The following is a 17,332-nucleotide window of genomic DNA, read 5'->3' as shown; positions in this document are numbered from 1 at the left end:
GGAGAAAGGAAATAGTTCAATTTGTAATCATGCAGAGTGCTGGGACAAGTGAAGGTGACACTTCAGAAAAGGCATGGCAAAAGTGGACAAATAAAGCTAGGAAAACTCTTTGAAGATGACAGATACTGAGGTCCTATTCCTATTCTTATTCCACATCATCCATTCCTCCCTACCCCACACTCTCACAACCCAAACAAGAAATGATCAGCATCAACAGCCAAGAGTGAATGGGGTTTGCAGGGCTGTGGATCTAGGGGAGCATGCTGGTCCTCAGTGGCCAGTGTAGACAGTAGGTACCTGATGTTTTAAAAACTAGGAAAGCCTGAGAACTTCTGTGCTAGAGCAGAGAGAAATAGCAAAAGCCCTGTTGCCAATTTATCTCTCTGTCATAGTGCACTACTCTGCAGAGTGGTACCTGAATGTCACCTGAACACATCCTGTGATCCTCACTTTTTGAACAGCTTCGTGACATTTTGATTTTCCCATTCTAGGATTTCTCTAAATAAGGTCCAAGTAATCTTTCCCTCTATAACCATTTGTGTGGATTCAAGTTCTGCTCATATATTTAAAGTCCAGTCTTGGGTTTCAAGAAGTCTTTTCTACTACTACCCACAGTGATTTTCCATCTGAACCCTTATGATATAGATATGAGATGATACCACCAGATTTAGCATTTTTCATGTTGAAATGAAATGAAGAGTTTATATACTCCTCCTAACTATATTGCATGCTTCTTGAAAATGGTCCCATGGAACTGTACTTCTTTCTTATGCTTCGTCGCACCCAGTACAGTGCTAGGTACATACTTATCAGTAAGTTTACAAAAGTGAGTTCAATCCTTTCTATATTGCACGTTTGAAACTTCAAAAATTCATCAACACCCAATAGTTTTGATTTTCCTCCTTTCTGTATTCAGAATTACAAGCAGCTAGTGAAATGCAAGTGTATAAATTTTCTGCTAATAAGAAAGAACAGGGAGGGTAGAGGTCAAGAAAAGGGCCAGGGAGTCCAAATCATCTACAAACATGACCACTATTTCTTGTATCACAGAGAACTTATTGTTTTTCTGTTTAGCTTTAATTTAATAGATGAATATTGAGGATACTTTTTACCTAGCGGAGAAATATTTTCATATCTTTTTCATCTCCTCCAAGATCAGTAATATATACAATATTCACATCCATGAGCACTATTACTTTTGGGTTATACAAACTAAACTTTTGATTAGATGGTAAAGTCTTTCTTTCCAGATTACTCTGTGACTGTTTCCCCAAAGATTTGTGTCATAATTCAACTCAACAAAGACTTATTGGGCAACTACAATATAATAGGTTTTGAATTAGAGGCTGCAGGTATGGGAAGGTAGGAATGACAACGTGAAGCAGACGGGTTTTCTGCCATCAAGGAGTTTACAACCTGGCCAAGAGATTAGGAATATAAACAGGAAATGATAAGAAATGCACAACATAGCAAAGAATCAGTTGGGTGTTACAGAGATACAGAAGAATAAAAGACTGGAAAGATAAGAGAAGCTTCTTGGAAAAAAGTAGAATTGGGAAGGGAGTCTTAAAAAACAAGGATTTGACTTGGGAGAGTTAGGGAGAAAGTAGGGCCAAGGCTGAGGGGACGATACCAATTGGAGCCCAAAGTTGCAAAAATGCACTTTTTCCAGAGTGATTTGTGGATTCTTGTTAATGGACTGTGGCATATGTGGGGGAATACACTAGTTGTGAGGCTAGAAAAGGGAAGTTGGGGTCAGATAATCACATGTTTGATGTCAAAGAACTGACTTCATTCTGTGAGTAACAGTGAACTGTCTGTGTTTTGGAAAGAAAATTGAGGAGACAGAGTTTAGGATTGATAGAAGTGGGCAGAAAATAAAGCTAGGAACCTGGTATTTGGCCAATGTCTACAGCTAAGAAGGACATTCAGGAACACAGTGAGTCTTACAAGAAGAACTTATTAAAGAAACCTTTTTGAGGACTTGTTAACAAAAATATCTACCTTTCAGGTCTGAACAAGTTAAAATTATACCATAAATCACATCGATTCTTATGAGTACCGAGTATGTTTTTTCTTTCAAAGTTACATACTAAAACATAAGAACTCCTGAGAGGTGGACCTAGGCAGCTACTTGACTGCTTGCTGGGAACATGATAAGCACCTCAACAATCTATTAAAAGCACATTACTCATTTTATGCCTCTACATTTGCGCCATAGTCATAATTTCTAGAATCGCAAAATCTTGTAGCTGAGAAAACCACAGGTGAGAATAGATTTTTCAAGGGGCTGCAGCAAGCCGTTGAATAATAAAGTGAGTTGAAACTATACACAATGAAAGGGTAAAAAGAGGTTTTAATTTTCAATTAAACAGCTCCCATCAAAAGGTGCTAAAGCTTTCAATTTTTCAAACAGCAGCCTGGCTCCTGTAATCCACACCCTGAAGTATCTGGATTACATTAACTAAATTCCAAGCTTGACTAGACTGCCTTGAAAACCCTATTTCCCTGAAATTGGAAACAATTAACATTCTGTTTATTCATGAGATTAAACCCACTGAGGTGTAAAACGGCAGGTGTAGTGTTGAGTACTCTGCCTGAATACCCTATTGAGGAAAGACAAAGACCTTTAAAGTAGGTGAACTTACAGTGAGGCCATTTAGGTTTCCCTTTCTTGATAACAAAGTAGGAGCCAATTAACTGACTGCATTCCCAGAAATGATACAGTGGTTAAGAGCAGAGATTCTGAAATTAGTTAGCCTGGTATGTATCGCGGCCTCATCACTTACATACTGTGAGCAATGGGGCAAGTTTTAACCTCTCTGAGTCTCATTTTCTACATCTGTAAGGGTGCTATGAGAATTAAACATGATAGAACACGTACAGTGCACAGAAGAATAATTGATGCCCAGTGGGAATGCTAAAAATGTGAAGGGCTACACAAGATGCTATGCCTGAGTTTTTTATTCTAGTATCAATCCTAAAGCTTGATAATCTTAAATCTTGAGAGAAACCAAAAGATAATTTGGTCTAAAGTCATCATTTTACTGGTGGGGATGCTGAGAGAAGTTCAGTCACATGCCCAAGGTCGCACAGGAGGTCACAGTGGCAGGATGGTACCAGCATTTGAGGCATCTGATTCTATTCCACTGCTCTTTGAGCACACACTGAATGCTTGCTGATAGGAAAGCCAGAGCATTATCAGCCATCACCACGAGTCAGAGGAGAGTAATGCTCCCTCCCCAGTGGGAGTGCAGTTCTCAGCAGGCTGCCTTCATCTGGTTCTATAAACGGGTCTATGAATTGATGCCTCTTTCCCAGGCCTCGTATTTTAGATCACTCCTCTGCAGGTCACAGAGAATTAGAGACACTTGAGGATGCTTGAGGCAAGCGTCTTCTTCCTGATTCATTTCAGCAATGATGCAGATCATTTCACGAAGATTCCTGCCCCCTTAAGGTACTGTGTCATGCCCATAGCACCTACTCTAATGCCACAACAGGCAAGCATGGAAACACACATGAAATTGTCAATATTTGTGCTTACGCTAAGAATTACTAATTTTCACACATAGGCACTTCAAAGTGGATAACAATATTCAGGGGTTAAACAGAATATATGGATGCAAAAACAATCCTTTAAGATTAAAAGTTTGATCTCATAATCACCTTTGAGAAGTGGTCTTATTGTACAATTATGACTATCTTCCATTCCAACCCCCAAACAAGTGGCTTTCATAAATGCTTCTGTGAGAAGCTCTAAAAGATTTAAGCTAATGGTAGAAAAGCAAAAAGCCAAATTTTTCCTAAGTATAGCAAGAGTCTACAGTGGAAAGACTATGCTCTCTGGGAGTCAGAGAGAAACATTTTTGGGTTCCAGCTCTGCCCCACAACTATATTTGTGTGACCTTAAGCAAAACATTATCTTCTGCTTCCTCATCTGAAAAACTAGGAAGATAATCAGTGAAAGAGTGAAAGAATGAAAGAACAGCTTTTGTTTTTGTTATTTTTGTTTTTTTGTGGGTTTTTTTCAGGAAGATTAGCCCTGGGCTAACATCTGCCGCCAATCCTCCTCTTTTGCTGAGGAAGACTGGCCCTGAGCTAACATCTGTGCCCATCTTCCTCTATTTTATATGTGGGATGTCTGCCACAGCATGGCTGACAAGCAGTGTGCAGGTCCGCACCCAGGATCCAAACTGGCAAACCCCAGGTTGATGAAGTGGACTGTGCGAACTTAACCACTGCACCACCGGGCCGGCCCCTACAGCTTTTGTTTGCAAATGTGGATGTTATGACCTGAACTGTGTCCTCCTCAAAATTCATATGTCGAATCCCTAATACCCAAAGGGACTGTATCTGGAGATAGGGGTCTTTATGGACGTAATTAAGCTTACATGAAGTCATAAGGTTAGAGCCCTGGTCTTATAGAATTAGTGCCCTTATAAGAAAAAACTTGAGTGAGCGAGTTTGCTCCCAGCCACGTGAAGAAACCGCAAGAAGGCAGCTGTCTGTGAGCCAGGAAGAGTGTTCTCACCAGAAACCAAATCTGGGGGACCTTCATCTACGACTTCTGACTTCCAGAACTGTGAGAAAATAAAATTCTGTGGTTTAATCCATGCAGTCATTGGTATTTTGTATTGGCAGCCCAAGCTGACCAAGACAGTGGAATTAGCACCATCCCGGTGTTTCTTGAGATAAACAACTGTCAGGATCAGAAATATGGTATTCAGTGCTGTGACTTCCCACTAATAAGATAACCCCAGAGTGAAAGCCGTTTGTCTTGTTCTTTAGAATATTCACAGAGCGGGGAAAAGGAAAGCTAATATTGGGAAATAACCATCCACAAACGTTAGATAGACTGACTTTAGAGAAATGTGCAAGTGTGTGTGTAGTTGTGTATGGATATGTGTAACATATGTGATGAATACTCTTAGTGGTTAAAAACAAGGGTTTGGGGAACATTGTTGCCTGGATTTGAATCATGGCCTTGCTACTTACTAGCTGTGTGTCTTTAGGCAAGTCACTTAAACTCTCTGAGCTTCAACATCTTTATCACTAAATTGGAGAAAATAAGAGTCCTTCTCTCACAGTATTGTTATGAGGATTAAATGAATTAATACAGGGTAAGCTCTTAGAACACTGACTGGTGCTAAGAGCTTCATATGGGTTCATTACCATTATACACCCACTCACACAGACACACAAATTGACAGAGTTTTTACCAAAATATAGAAAAGAAAAAAAGAAAAAAATCTAAAGCAGAGCATTTCTGCACCTTTTGCACCCATTTCACAAAGCCCATACAATTTCCCTATCCTACCAGACCCTCCAAAAAACTAAACTCTGGTTAATTTCTAAAATTTCATAATTACTTTCAAACTTATTGGCCACTTGTACCTGGAAAAGTGTAGAGAAACAATTAGGATGTGGAATAAGAGATAAGGGGCTGCAAAAAAGGGGAATTATAGAGTAGGTTGAAATTAAAGGGTTAAGAAAATGCTAGATGTAATCAGTTCACAATTACATAAAGGTAAAAAGAGTTCTATGTAAATTTTCTATCATTTTCATACTACTGGTACTATTATCCAGAAGAAAATATTTTCCCCAAATCATAACTGATCCCAATATAACTGAGTTTTTGTTGTCACATTTATGTTTTTCAGGGCTGGTTCTAGATTTCAAGAAAAAATAATTGTGACAAGAGTCTACGAAGACACTTCTTCAAAACAATCAAAACGGGGGCTGGCCCCGTGGCCGAGTGGTTAAGTTCGCGCGCTCCGCTGCAGGCGGCCCAGTGTTTCGTTAGTTCGAATCCTGGGCACGGACATGGCACTGCTCATCAGACCACGCTGAGGCAGCGTCCCACATGCCACAACTAGAAGAACCCACAACGAAGAATACACAACTATGTACCGGGGGGCTTTGGGGAGAAAAAGGAGAAAAAAAAAAAAAAAAACAATCAAAACGTTTCCCGTTTTCTCTCATATAAGTCAAACCCAAACTCCTGTTTTTCTATTTAGGATTCATCTTTGCAAGATTAACTCTGACCCAAGGTGCCAAATTTTCTCTCAGGGAATTTTTTCCTCACCAGAAATTCAGCTCCCGTAACAGTGGGATCTCCTCACTGTGCGAAGGGGACAAATTGGTCTAACTGGGCACAATAAAGCATATTCAACTGATTTGCTATATGCTGAGTGGGAACATTCAAAACAGCTTTTTCCTATTATTTTCATCAATTTTAGAGGGATCTTTAATCTGGGTTATTTTTCATACACTTGGTCATCAACTCAGAAGATTGATTTTGTTTATAAAGAGCTTTTTAGTGGCCAGTAAATTTTATATGCTTTCCTGGTAAGAATTTAAAGATTTTATTTATAACCACTAAATTATATGTCATCAGTCCCTTTCAATTTTACAAGTGATTTGAGTTTGATGTAAAATTTAGAAACTATCAATTTGATCAACTGTATACCTGCCGTGATTGAATAAGGCACCAAGTAGTATAATATGTGACAGAATCTTTCTAAGTAATATTAGATGAAGAAAAAGAACAAATACCCAAATATTTATTAGACTCAGCCACTGGCAATAATTCTTAGGAATTCCTTTTGTTCCTTATCATTGATCTTATTTCACTGTTGATGTGAAAATCTAAGTAAAATCTATGGAGAGTGTGTGATCAGAGAGACTACAGAACAATTTATTCTTTTTTCTTTCATAAAAGCACCAATTTACAAAATGAATTTTTTGGTAGGTTAAAATAATATTAAACAAAACAGTTAACTGAAAAAATTACAGCAAAAAGCAATTACAAGGAATCCAGAGACAACTGGAAATCCATTTATTGAAAAGTGTGGGCATGTCATCAGCCAAGTGGCTAATACTGTAACATTTTATCTGTCTCAGTTACTTTTAATACATGTTTTGTGTGTTTTCTCTCTGTCTCTCTATATATTTTTCCAAACATAATTTCAAAAATTAGGAGTTATCTGCCTGTGGAAGCTCCAAATTCATTTAAGTTAAGAGGGCAATGAGGGGTTGTTTTAATTATTTGGTAACTGAAATAATAAGACCAGTCGAGCTGATTAACTATTCCAGCGTGGATTTGGCCAGCACTAATGTTTAATTTACTTAAGTAAATACATGCTCACTGACAATTACTCATCATTAATAGTTTTACAAATATTACTGTTTAGTAGATATTGATCTTATGAAAATATTTTAAGTGGAAGCCAGCCGGAACAGCTAGGCGATTAATGGAAATGTTAGCCCTGGGGGGACATTTCCGTGCACTGCATCATTTCTATTGCTCTGTGCTTGAAGCCCTAGCAATGTTCTCTTAAGCAGAGGCATGGTATAAAGAGCCAGAGACAAACCTGAACACAGGGTAATGAAATAAAATACTAGTCATGCAGGCAACTTTCTGCTCTTTGTGGGCCTGGATGTTTAATATTTTTCGAAAGTTTAAAAGTGTTCTTGTTGAAAAGAATATTTTCCCCAATCTCCAACATGGGGCCTTATGAGACGTGATGTTTGCAAGGAGGTTCTGCTGAGGCTGGATGTCAAAAGCAAGAGACAAATTACACAAGCAGTACAATTTGAAACAAGAAACACTGACAACATTGACTATAACCAGTTATGAGTATTTCCAAACTCCCCCTTCTTTAAAGAATATAATATCCTCAAAAAATAAAACTCGCAAACTATTCTTTTCCTTCTCTAGCATTCCGCTAATTATTCTTAGTGTAAAATAATGGAATACTAATTTATGAGGCTACAAATCATGGTAACACAAATTCATATCTACCCGTGAATTGATGGATAACTCTTATTTATCTCCAATTTCCTTTGTGTAAAACCATCCCTGTTTCTCTACCCAAATGAGCTTTTAGCAAATGAGTGGAAAGAGGAGAAAATACTCCAAATTAAATCAGCATCTGATTCATGGAATAAAAGTTTCTGACTTCAAAATTAATAATAGTAATGCCTTAAAAAAGTTGACCTAACTTTGTTTTTATTTATTAAAAGAAGCTCATTGTAGAGAGAAAGCACACATAATTTATGATTTTTCTCTCTAGAGCTACAGAACTTTAATCCATAGCTCATGAAAGGTTGCAAGAACAGCTTGAAAATTATGCTGAGCTTAATTATACTTAATGTGAATTATTCAGAAGTGCAGACAGAGACTAAAAATTTATTTCATACAAAGAAGCTTGACATTTTAATTGGTCCTTCAGAATAGAGACAAAACAATTTCCTCTCAAGAAAATTTACATCTTCCCTATCAGAGCCGCAGCCTCAGCCAAGCAGAACTTCATTAATAAGATTAATTATCATGCCAGTGTCTGCTTCATCAGGTGTATGGCCCAGGTGAAAGGAGGAATACAAAATAATGACTGACATTTCTAAGAGGATTGACTCAAGGAGGGAAAAAATGACAGATTGAGCCACCATACCTTGGTCATTAGCCATTTTGTCAGGGTGTTCCACTGTGGGGAAAAAAGAAACAACGTTATTAGACTTTCACAGTTCCCATCAAGAAAGCAGACATTTCAAATCAGGAGTTTTGTTAGCAAGTTCTCATATCAAGGCCAATGCCCTATTGAAACAAAATTGATAAGCAATCAAGGTTAACGTGATTATTTCTATTAAATAGAGGAAAAAAGTGGAAAATAATGGTTTTGCTGTACAAATGTGTTCTAAAAAATGCTATTTGTCACATTCCTCTAAACATAAACTCAGAATGATCATCATGCAAGTCTAATTAAAAACACAATTAAGAGTAAAAAATGCATGTGATTACCAAGTAATTATCACCCATATATTTTAAATAAGTTAAGGAAGCTATGTTCTTGTATTCATTTCTTTTCAACAAAAAAACTTAACCAATTCTCACATGGATAGGGTAAAATAATAAAATATCATAAATATGGTTTAGTATAAATGGTTTCATAAATTTTTAGACATTGTGAAGAAAAGTCTTGAGCTGTTCATGATTTCAGATGAGTGATGAATAGTGTTCTTGAAAATAATATTTAAATGTTAAAACATCTCTAATTTGGGGGAGGCTTCTTTTCTCTTAACCACATATAACTAGAGAGGAGGTAAATCTCTAGTACCTCTGCTTTTCTAGAAATTGTGATATGACATTTTGACCAGTGTCGATCTTTGTAAGTCTTCATCAATTAGAATTATTTCACATATATTTGAATTTCTTTGAGCTTTGAGACTTTTGGGCATATTTAACTCAAGTGTAGTCAAACTTGATGTGTAGGCTACTACACTTGCTAGTTTCTTCTTGTTTATGTCTCAGTTAGGCTCACACAGAGAAAAATGTAATAGCATTCCCATGGAAAGCAACCTATAACCTAGTCACTTCTTTCATTATGCGAAGTAGTCTCATTAGCACATCCATCAACACTGTTTGAAAAATAACTTAAAGCAGTTGCCTTACAGGTGGTGGTCCTTCCTTTTCTAAATGAAGGCACATGAATCATTGTCCAAAAGACTGCATAGATTTGAAATACTTAAACAATGATGTAGTTAACAAAGCCTCCTTCAGATGAACAAGATTTATCAATGTCACAACATAGAAGGACAAGTTTCTAAACCAGAAATAATTTATAATTTCTTTCATTTTAAAATAATATGTAGACATATTCTGTGGAAAGGATATACTAAGAAAGACATTTTAACAAGTAGTAGACTTTTAATTTTGAATCACTTTTTGGAAAATGGTGTACACAAGAGTGCTTATTATATTAAGATTTTATAATCTTTAAATAAATTTTATAAATGTCTTTGTATCTCCTCAAGATTTAACAAATATTTTTCAATTCACCAGGCCATCTAATCCAATCTTTTCTAATCTAATCATTGCAATTTAATTTTTATCTTGATTTTCTCTCTCATTTCCCATTGAAGAATAATGACGTCTCAAAATACATTTTATTATAATATTAGGGGGTTGTTGATGAAAGGTGCTTTTAACAGGCAACTGCATTCTCTGTAGTTTATAGACAAAGATAGGATTCTAATGTAGCTTTTTAGGAAGGACACTATATTGTAGGAAGTGCCATACCAGGTCTCCAGTAAGAATAAGGAAGAATATGTCAGGATCATATGTGACCACACAATCCAGGAAGGGTTAAAAGTTTGGAAGCTAGAACAGGACACACTTGAGAAACTATCTCAATCGGTATCTTACATTTATGGAAAACTGTTTGAAATGATATCAAAAAAAAGAGAAGAAAACCAATCTCATCTCCTTTCCATTCTTCATCTCTCCCTTTGTCTTTAATTATATACATGCATTATCTACCCCCTAAGAAACTTTTCAAGCAAGTGACAAATAAATGTATCTTATAGTGGACAATCTCACCCTTGTTCTTTTCTGGATTTATTTTACTGTTAGTAAATCTGGACTGGCTACAACTTAAGAAATTTTGAAGGGCTCAAGAAAGGTTACCCAATAAAGTGTATTTCCCAAGAAGGACCAAATATACTCTAAAAATTATTTTTCATTAAAGACAAAAAATGGCTTAAAAGTATTGTAATTTGTGCCTTGACTTGATAATTGCTCCTGTCATTTGTCAAGAAAATCATGCATTTTGCCACAAAATAATTTGAAGACTAAAACTTTTTTGTGTTCTGGTACAGAGCTTTCAGTTCTATATCCTTGGATGGGAGAGATGCACATTTCAGAATGACCATTAAGGATTTCCAGAGAATACACCATACTCTACAGCTCTTTTACTGCTTAAGATTCTGCTTCTCAGTGTATAGGAGATAACTTCATCCTTCTACAGAAATTTTCTTTGGTTCACTCCATCGGGAGCATCCTTCCTGCCTTATGTGATAGGCCAACATGGAGAAGCTTACTTTACTGGAGGGAACAACCTACGTGATAAGCAGAGATAAGCACGCCTTTTATATATCTTCCAAGGGTTCCTCAGTGTGTAGGTACCATAACACAGAGGATTTGGGAAAGGGAGGTAGGTATTTGCAGAATCTTATCTGGTCAGAAAATCACGTTCAGCACTCTTTTAATTAACATTCCAAAGAAAGAATCACATACGCCACATATATGGATGTACATAAGGGTACAGTAATTTAATCCCCTTTTAATTATAAATATTCTTTTAATTAACCGGTGCTACTGATTGAGTTTCCTGTATCTCTCTGTCTGGTGGCTAAAACCAAAAAGACAAACTCTAGTCTCCAGTAGAAAATGCTTCTATCTTTGCAAAGACTGAATGTGAAAGGATAAAGCTGGAGGACACCTGCCTGGGGCATGATTTGCAATGAAACACTTGCCTATTACCCAGTAGACTGCTGAGAGTTTCCTCAGCTTCAGGACAACATGTCAGCCTTTCTCTCTGTCAAACAAAGTTACATCTGAAGAACAGAGGCCTTATGTTTTCAAGTAGCTTTGGAAACTGAAAATCTTAAATCAGAGACCAATAGCGTAATTTTATGTCTTTTAGGGTAAATTTGGTTCATTGTGGCTTCAAATCTCTTATGATGAGTAATTTATTTACCTTAGAACATTTGTCATTGTAAGTAACATGTAAGATGCATGCATGTACAATATTAATTATTGATAAAGATGGGCAATATCAATGTTTCTGAATAATTTTAAATGTGCTCCAGACATCTGAAACTTAGTTTACCACATGAGCAAGATTTGTTTAAAAAATCTAATAGACTGTTAATCTAGCATGACATACTTAGAGTAGACAATGTTAAACACTCAAATGAGGATATTAGAAATAACTCTTGTGGACTATTATGACATATAACAAATTCCTGAATTTGTTCTTAGTTCAGAACATTATTTCATAGATGAGTTTAGGGCACTTGGGGTAAACAGTACCAAATGAGTAATGGAGTTCATTAAATAATATGCAGGCTGATTACCAGTGTGGCCTGTAAATCCTATGATAACTCATCACTCTGCTGCTTAATACATTTGGATGCCTTAAGTCATCTTAAACTCTGCCTGAGATCTCTAGTTGGCACGAATTGTGAGCATGAAATTAATTTGGCTCTTGTCTATAGATAAAGATGAAGTATTGTGAAACATTATCTGGTTACATTTCATGTTCCCACAAAATGAATAACCAGTTTTCTTTCGATTGCTCATTTGGAGTGAGACTGATTTCAACATGAAATCTGAAAAACCTGGGTAGATAAAGATTAGCACCTTTCCTTGTGCCTCCCTCTTAGCTTCCACTCTGTCGTTAAGAACTGTCAAGCCTGCTTAGGCTGAATGCTCATTTGTGTGTTCTTGGCAAACTTTCAGATTAGCTGTTACCAAATCCAGCTTTCGAATAGTTCACTCAATCAGAATTCAAAAGTTCACTATTTATTAGGGTACTTTTCCTAAGAGAATTGAAAAATAGACTATATAGTCATTCTAAGACGCTTCTGGGTGAAAATGTCAATCAGGTACGTGTTTCTAATTTTCCAGTTGTTTGCCATCATGTATTACTAAGTTTTCAGCCAGATATATAGGCATAGGCTCAGATTTAAGAGCCAAGTGTCCTTTAGAACAATACACATCATGCCTCAAATATACAACTTTAAATATCAGCTATGGAACATTCAAATTATTCTCAACTGTTAAATAACAGAAGCTCTTGAAACCATTTGTCCTCCAGAAAAATAATACTGTGTTCTAAAATAGAAAGGGCTTATGTGAAGATTATTTTTATGTAGTCACTATTCTTGGGGCTTAGCATTTTTCTGTATGAACATATAACGATCCTTAAATTGAGTAGCAATTTTTATTCTTGCAAGCATGTTGAGTTTTCATCTAGTAATCATAGTGCAAGATTTTTTTTTATTGCTGCTACTCTGGGTCCTTAAAATAAACATTCATTTTGTTCGAGATTTTCTGTCCTGTCATATCAAAATTTCCTTTAATATATAAGAACAATAGTTCTGGAAAGAAAATATTTAAAGTTGGCAATATTATGTCATTCACATAATTCAATGCTTTTTAATTTTTATTCCCTTACATAAAATGGTTAAAGGATTTCATTATATTTTGAATAGAACCAATATACATGAAATCAATACAAAATTCCAAAAGGATTATGATGAAAAAGTCAAGTTAAATATATATGACTTGTGCTGATGGCAGAAAATGTGATAACACAATGGATCTTCCTTTGACATGCTGGCTTTCAGCATAAAAAGGTACATTTTAATTAATGAAATAATTTTTTCCAGTGTATTGAGAAATAATTACCATACCTTACTGTATAAGCGTAAGGTGTACAGTATGATAGTTCGATTGACATATATTGTGAAATGACTACCACAATAGGTTTAGATAACATTCATCATCTCATATAAATACAACAAAAAGAAAAGAAAAAAATTCTACCTGTGATAAGAACTCTTAGGATCTACTCTCTTAACAACTTTCCTACATACCATATAGCAGTGTTAACTATAGTCATCAGGTTGTACATTACATCCCTAGTAATTATTTATCTTACACATGGAAGTTTGTACCTTTTGACCACCTTCCTCCAATTCCCCCTCTGTCAACACCCCAGCTCTGGCAAACACAAGTCTGATCTCTTTTTCTGTGAGTTTGGTGCTTTTTGTTTTTGGTTTGGTTTTACATATAAGAGAGATCATACAGTATTTGTCTTTCTCTGTCTGATTGATTTCATTTAGCATAATGCCTTCAAGATCCATCCAAATTGTCAAAAATGGTAGGATGTCTTTGATTTTTATGGCTGAATAATATTCCATTGTATATATATAACACAACTTCTTTACCCATTCATCCATTGATGGACACTTAGGTTGTTTCCATGTCTTGGCTATTGTAAAAAAATGCTTCTATCAACAAGGGAGCACAGATCTCTTATTGAGTTAGTGTTTTCATTTCTTTTGGATGTATCCCTATAAGTGGAACTGCTGGGTCATATCGTAGTTTTATTTTTAATTTTTTGAGGAACCTCCACACTGTTTTCCAGAATGGCTGCACCAACTTACAATCCCACCAACAGTGCAGAAGGGTTCCCTTTTCTCTACATCCATGCCAGTGTTTGTTATCACTTGTCTTTTTGATGATAACCATTCTAACAGGCATGAGGTGATATCTCATTGTGGTTTTAATTTACATTTTAATTTATTTTGAATGTCCACTGTAGTCATGTTTCCAACAGAGATGACGTAGGGCAATTTTTAACACAGACTCTCAAACTATTTTATAATAACCCAATAGGAAAAGAAAGGCAATAATAGGAAATGATTCAAACCTTTAAGAGTCCTGAAGAGGATGGGATCAGATAGGGGCCCCACTCCTTTGGCATTTCGTGCTTGAATTCGAAAGTAATACATAGTGTCAAGGTTGAGATCCATGATTTGATGAGTAAGCCGATCACCACTGATTGTTTCCATAATCCAGTCATCAATTGGTATGTTCTTGTCCAAGGTATAAAACAAGATGTAAGCTGTGTAAATAGATGAATACAACTTTGTTTAGTGTACTGACTGCATGCTATACTTCTGCATCCAAACATTCATGTTTCCGAAATATAATTCACAATGATTACTTACATGTCCACAATCTATAAACTACAGTATTCAGTTAGGCAAGCAATGATTGTTTTCATATTGCAAGAATTAGACAAATAATTGCTTCAATACACAGAACCTGAAAATGGAATAAGTCATTAGAAATAAAAATATCTGCCATATTAAAAAATGTGAGGTTTCTGCTGCTTATAAATCCTGATTACTGGTTTGTTCTAATATATAAGCATGATGAAAAATGTGAAACATAGATAACAGGTCTGTATAATTTTCACTGTAGTCCAATAATGAAAATAAATGTTTATTTTGGTTTGTGCTTAAATAACAAGAATACATTGACAAATTTAAAATGTTACACATAAAGTGTTATAAAAATAAATGATATTTGATTATTGTAATGACTCTGTGAGGTCGGCAGGGGCACTGTTGCTTTCCTTCACAGATTATGAAGCTGAGGATGACCCAAGCTAGGTGGTGAAAGGGCTAGAGAGGGCTAGAATAATATCCTCTACTGCCATACTAAAAATCCAACACTGTTTCCGTTAGTGCAGGATTTGCCTAGTGCATCCCACCTAGGCAAAAAGAAAGAAAAAGTATTTCTGGATAATCATAGATTATTTAGTTATCTCAAATATTAATAATCTATCACTTGATAGTATCATTTACCCTCTGCATAAGGAAATATGATGCTTGAATTCTGGTTGTGTACTCAGCGGCAATAGTCTAATATGCACCCAAACAAATCCAGGTAGCCCTGTATAATATTCACATTTGAACACTAAGTCAATATGGAAGCTAGCTTTTATTTAAAAGCATTAATTCATAATTTTATATTACACTATCTGATGAAACTGCAAAAGAGCTCATCACAGGTGTCTTTGCTACGTGAATATGGTGCCAGGCTCCATTTCTATCAAAAGTCTGCAGTGATATCTGCACCAGATAGGCCACAAAAGTCCCTAGGTCTATTCTTATGCACTGAATACATTCTTTGTAAATTACATTTTAAAAGCAAGTGTATTTCTTTGATTCACTTATTCCTTTCTTTTGAGTCTCGTTTGCCCCATCTGGACTGGGGAACTTTACACATAGATCTGTCAATGATTATGTCACAGGATTCTCTGACTCAGATTCACTTCCCTCCCCAAATAACTATGCGCACTACCTACATCTCAGCACAAACCCTTACTCCAGGAAGACTGGTCTCCATACTATGCTTATTCCTACCTCCTGCTTATTCCTCACACCATGCCTCCTTTCCTCACTTTCTCTAGCCAAATCCTACCCATCCACCAGGGTCTAGTTTAAGCTACATCTAACATATGAAACCTTCTTCCATAGCAAGCCTCCTTTCTGTAAACTTTGTAATATACATCAAGAAAGTGTAAGAGCATTTATATGATTCTGTATCGTTTGTCACTTAATCCCATAGTGATTTACAGAATTAGGCCTGGGTTTGGGGGATGCATTCTAGACAATGAACTGAAATTTCTTCCTTGAGATTCTGTGGGATTAAGCAAAGTTGCAAACTCCAAATTCAGAAGTCTATTTCCCTTAAATTCAGATCAATGTTGAAAACTTGCATCTATTTTGCTTTGGTTCTCACCTTTTCCCAAGTTTGGTGTTTTCCCCAGATCTGCCTAATCATAAGAACTACCTGGGGGCTGAGTACAAATTACAAAACAGAGACTCCAAGAAAGGGCATTTTGATTCAATAAGTGTGGCAAACAGAGTCTTTGCTGGCCCCAATTATCCCTACCTCCTGGTAGTCACACCTTTGTGTAAACCTTTTTGTCTGAGTCTACACAGGACCTAAGTCTTGCTTTTTCCCAACAGAATGCAGCAAATGTGATGGACTATCACTTCCATAATTATGTTAAACAAGATCATAACTTTTTTCTTGCTAGCCAACTCTATAGACTTTCTCCTTTGTTGGCATTGGTAAAACAAACTGTCAGATGGAGAGGACCACGTGGCAAGGAACTGAGGGTAGGCTCTGATCAACAGCCAGTAAGGAACTGAATCCTGCCAACAACCACATAAGCTTGGAAGCAAATATTTCCCCAGTCAAGCCTCACATGAGACATCAACTTAAGCTAACACCTTGACTGTCACCTTATAAGAGACCCTGAAGCAGAGTACCCAGCTAAGCTGTGCTTGGATTCCTGACCAACAGAAACAGTGAAAGAACAAATGTGTGCTGTTTCAAGCTGATAGATTTGTGATAATATTGTTACACAGCAACAGCTAATACAATAGATTAATGGTAACCCTAGTGATCTACACCCCAGATGATTTCTGTGTTCAGGTAAGGTCAGGAATCGCTGCTTTAGCTGATATGTGGAATCTGTGTATTTTTTGGCATTTGTTGAGAAGGTGATGCTGCAGATATCAATGTCTTAAGATGCGGAGAACTCAGGAGAAGATAAAAAGCTTATCAAGATAAAGAATCTCACAAAACTTGGAAAGATTGTTTGACTTTTCCCTCTGGCTAATATTAAAATTGGAGGCATACAGTCCAAAAAGGATTGTGAAATATCATTGTATAAGGGAGTTGTTTTGACTCATGGATGTTTATTCATTTATAACTCAGCCCCCATGATCAACATCAATAAAATCTCCTAATATTCTTTCAGCCAGAGTGCTCTCCATCTTGGTCCCCAAAGAACCACATTGATTAAATAGAAGACTCTCGTACTGGTAATATTTTTTTTAGCTTTTATGATGTGCATATCTTATCTCTTAAAAGAATAAAAACATTCCTTTAGTTCAGGAG

At 36.3% G+C, this 17,332-nt stretch overlaps 1 protein-coding gene across 1 annotated transcript in view; it reads right to left on the bottom strand.

The window, feature by feature from the left end:
- DCC (DCC netrin 1 receptor) overlaps nt 1-17,332 on the bottom strand; it is a 1,088,896-nt gene that overhangs the window by 83,575 nt on the left and 987,989 nt on the right. The window contains exons 20-21 of the mRNA XM_070627604.1: nt 14,280-14,474; nt 8,454-8,486 (exon numbers count right to left, since the gene is read on the bottom strand). Coding sequence (XP_070483705.1) covers nt 8,454-8,486; nt 14,280-14,474 — 228 coding nt within the window. The remainder of the gene's footprint in view (nt 1-8,453; nt 8,487-14,279; nt 14,475-17,332) is intronic.

This window comes from Equus przewalskii, chromosome 7, assembly GCF_037783145.1.
Source record: "Equus przewalskii isolate Varuska chromosome 7, EquPr2, whole genome shotgun sequence".
Taxonomy (NCBI): domain Eukaryota; kingdom Metazoa; phylum Chordata; class Mammalia; order Perissodactyla; family Equidae; genus Equus; species Equus przewalskii.
This window is presented reverse-complemented; position numbering and strand designations above follow the sequence as displayed.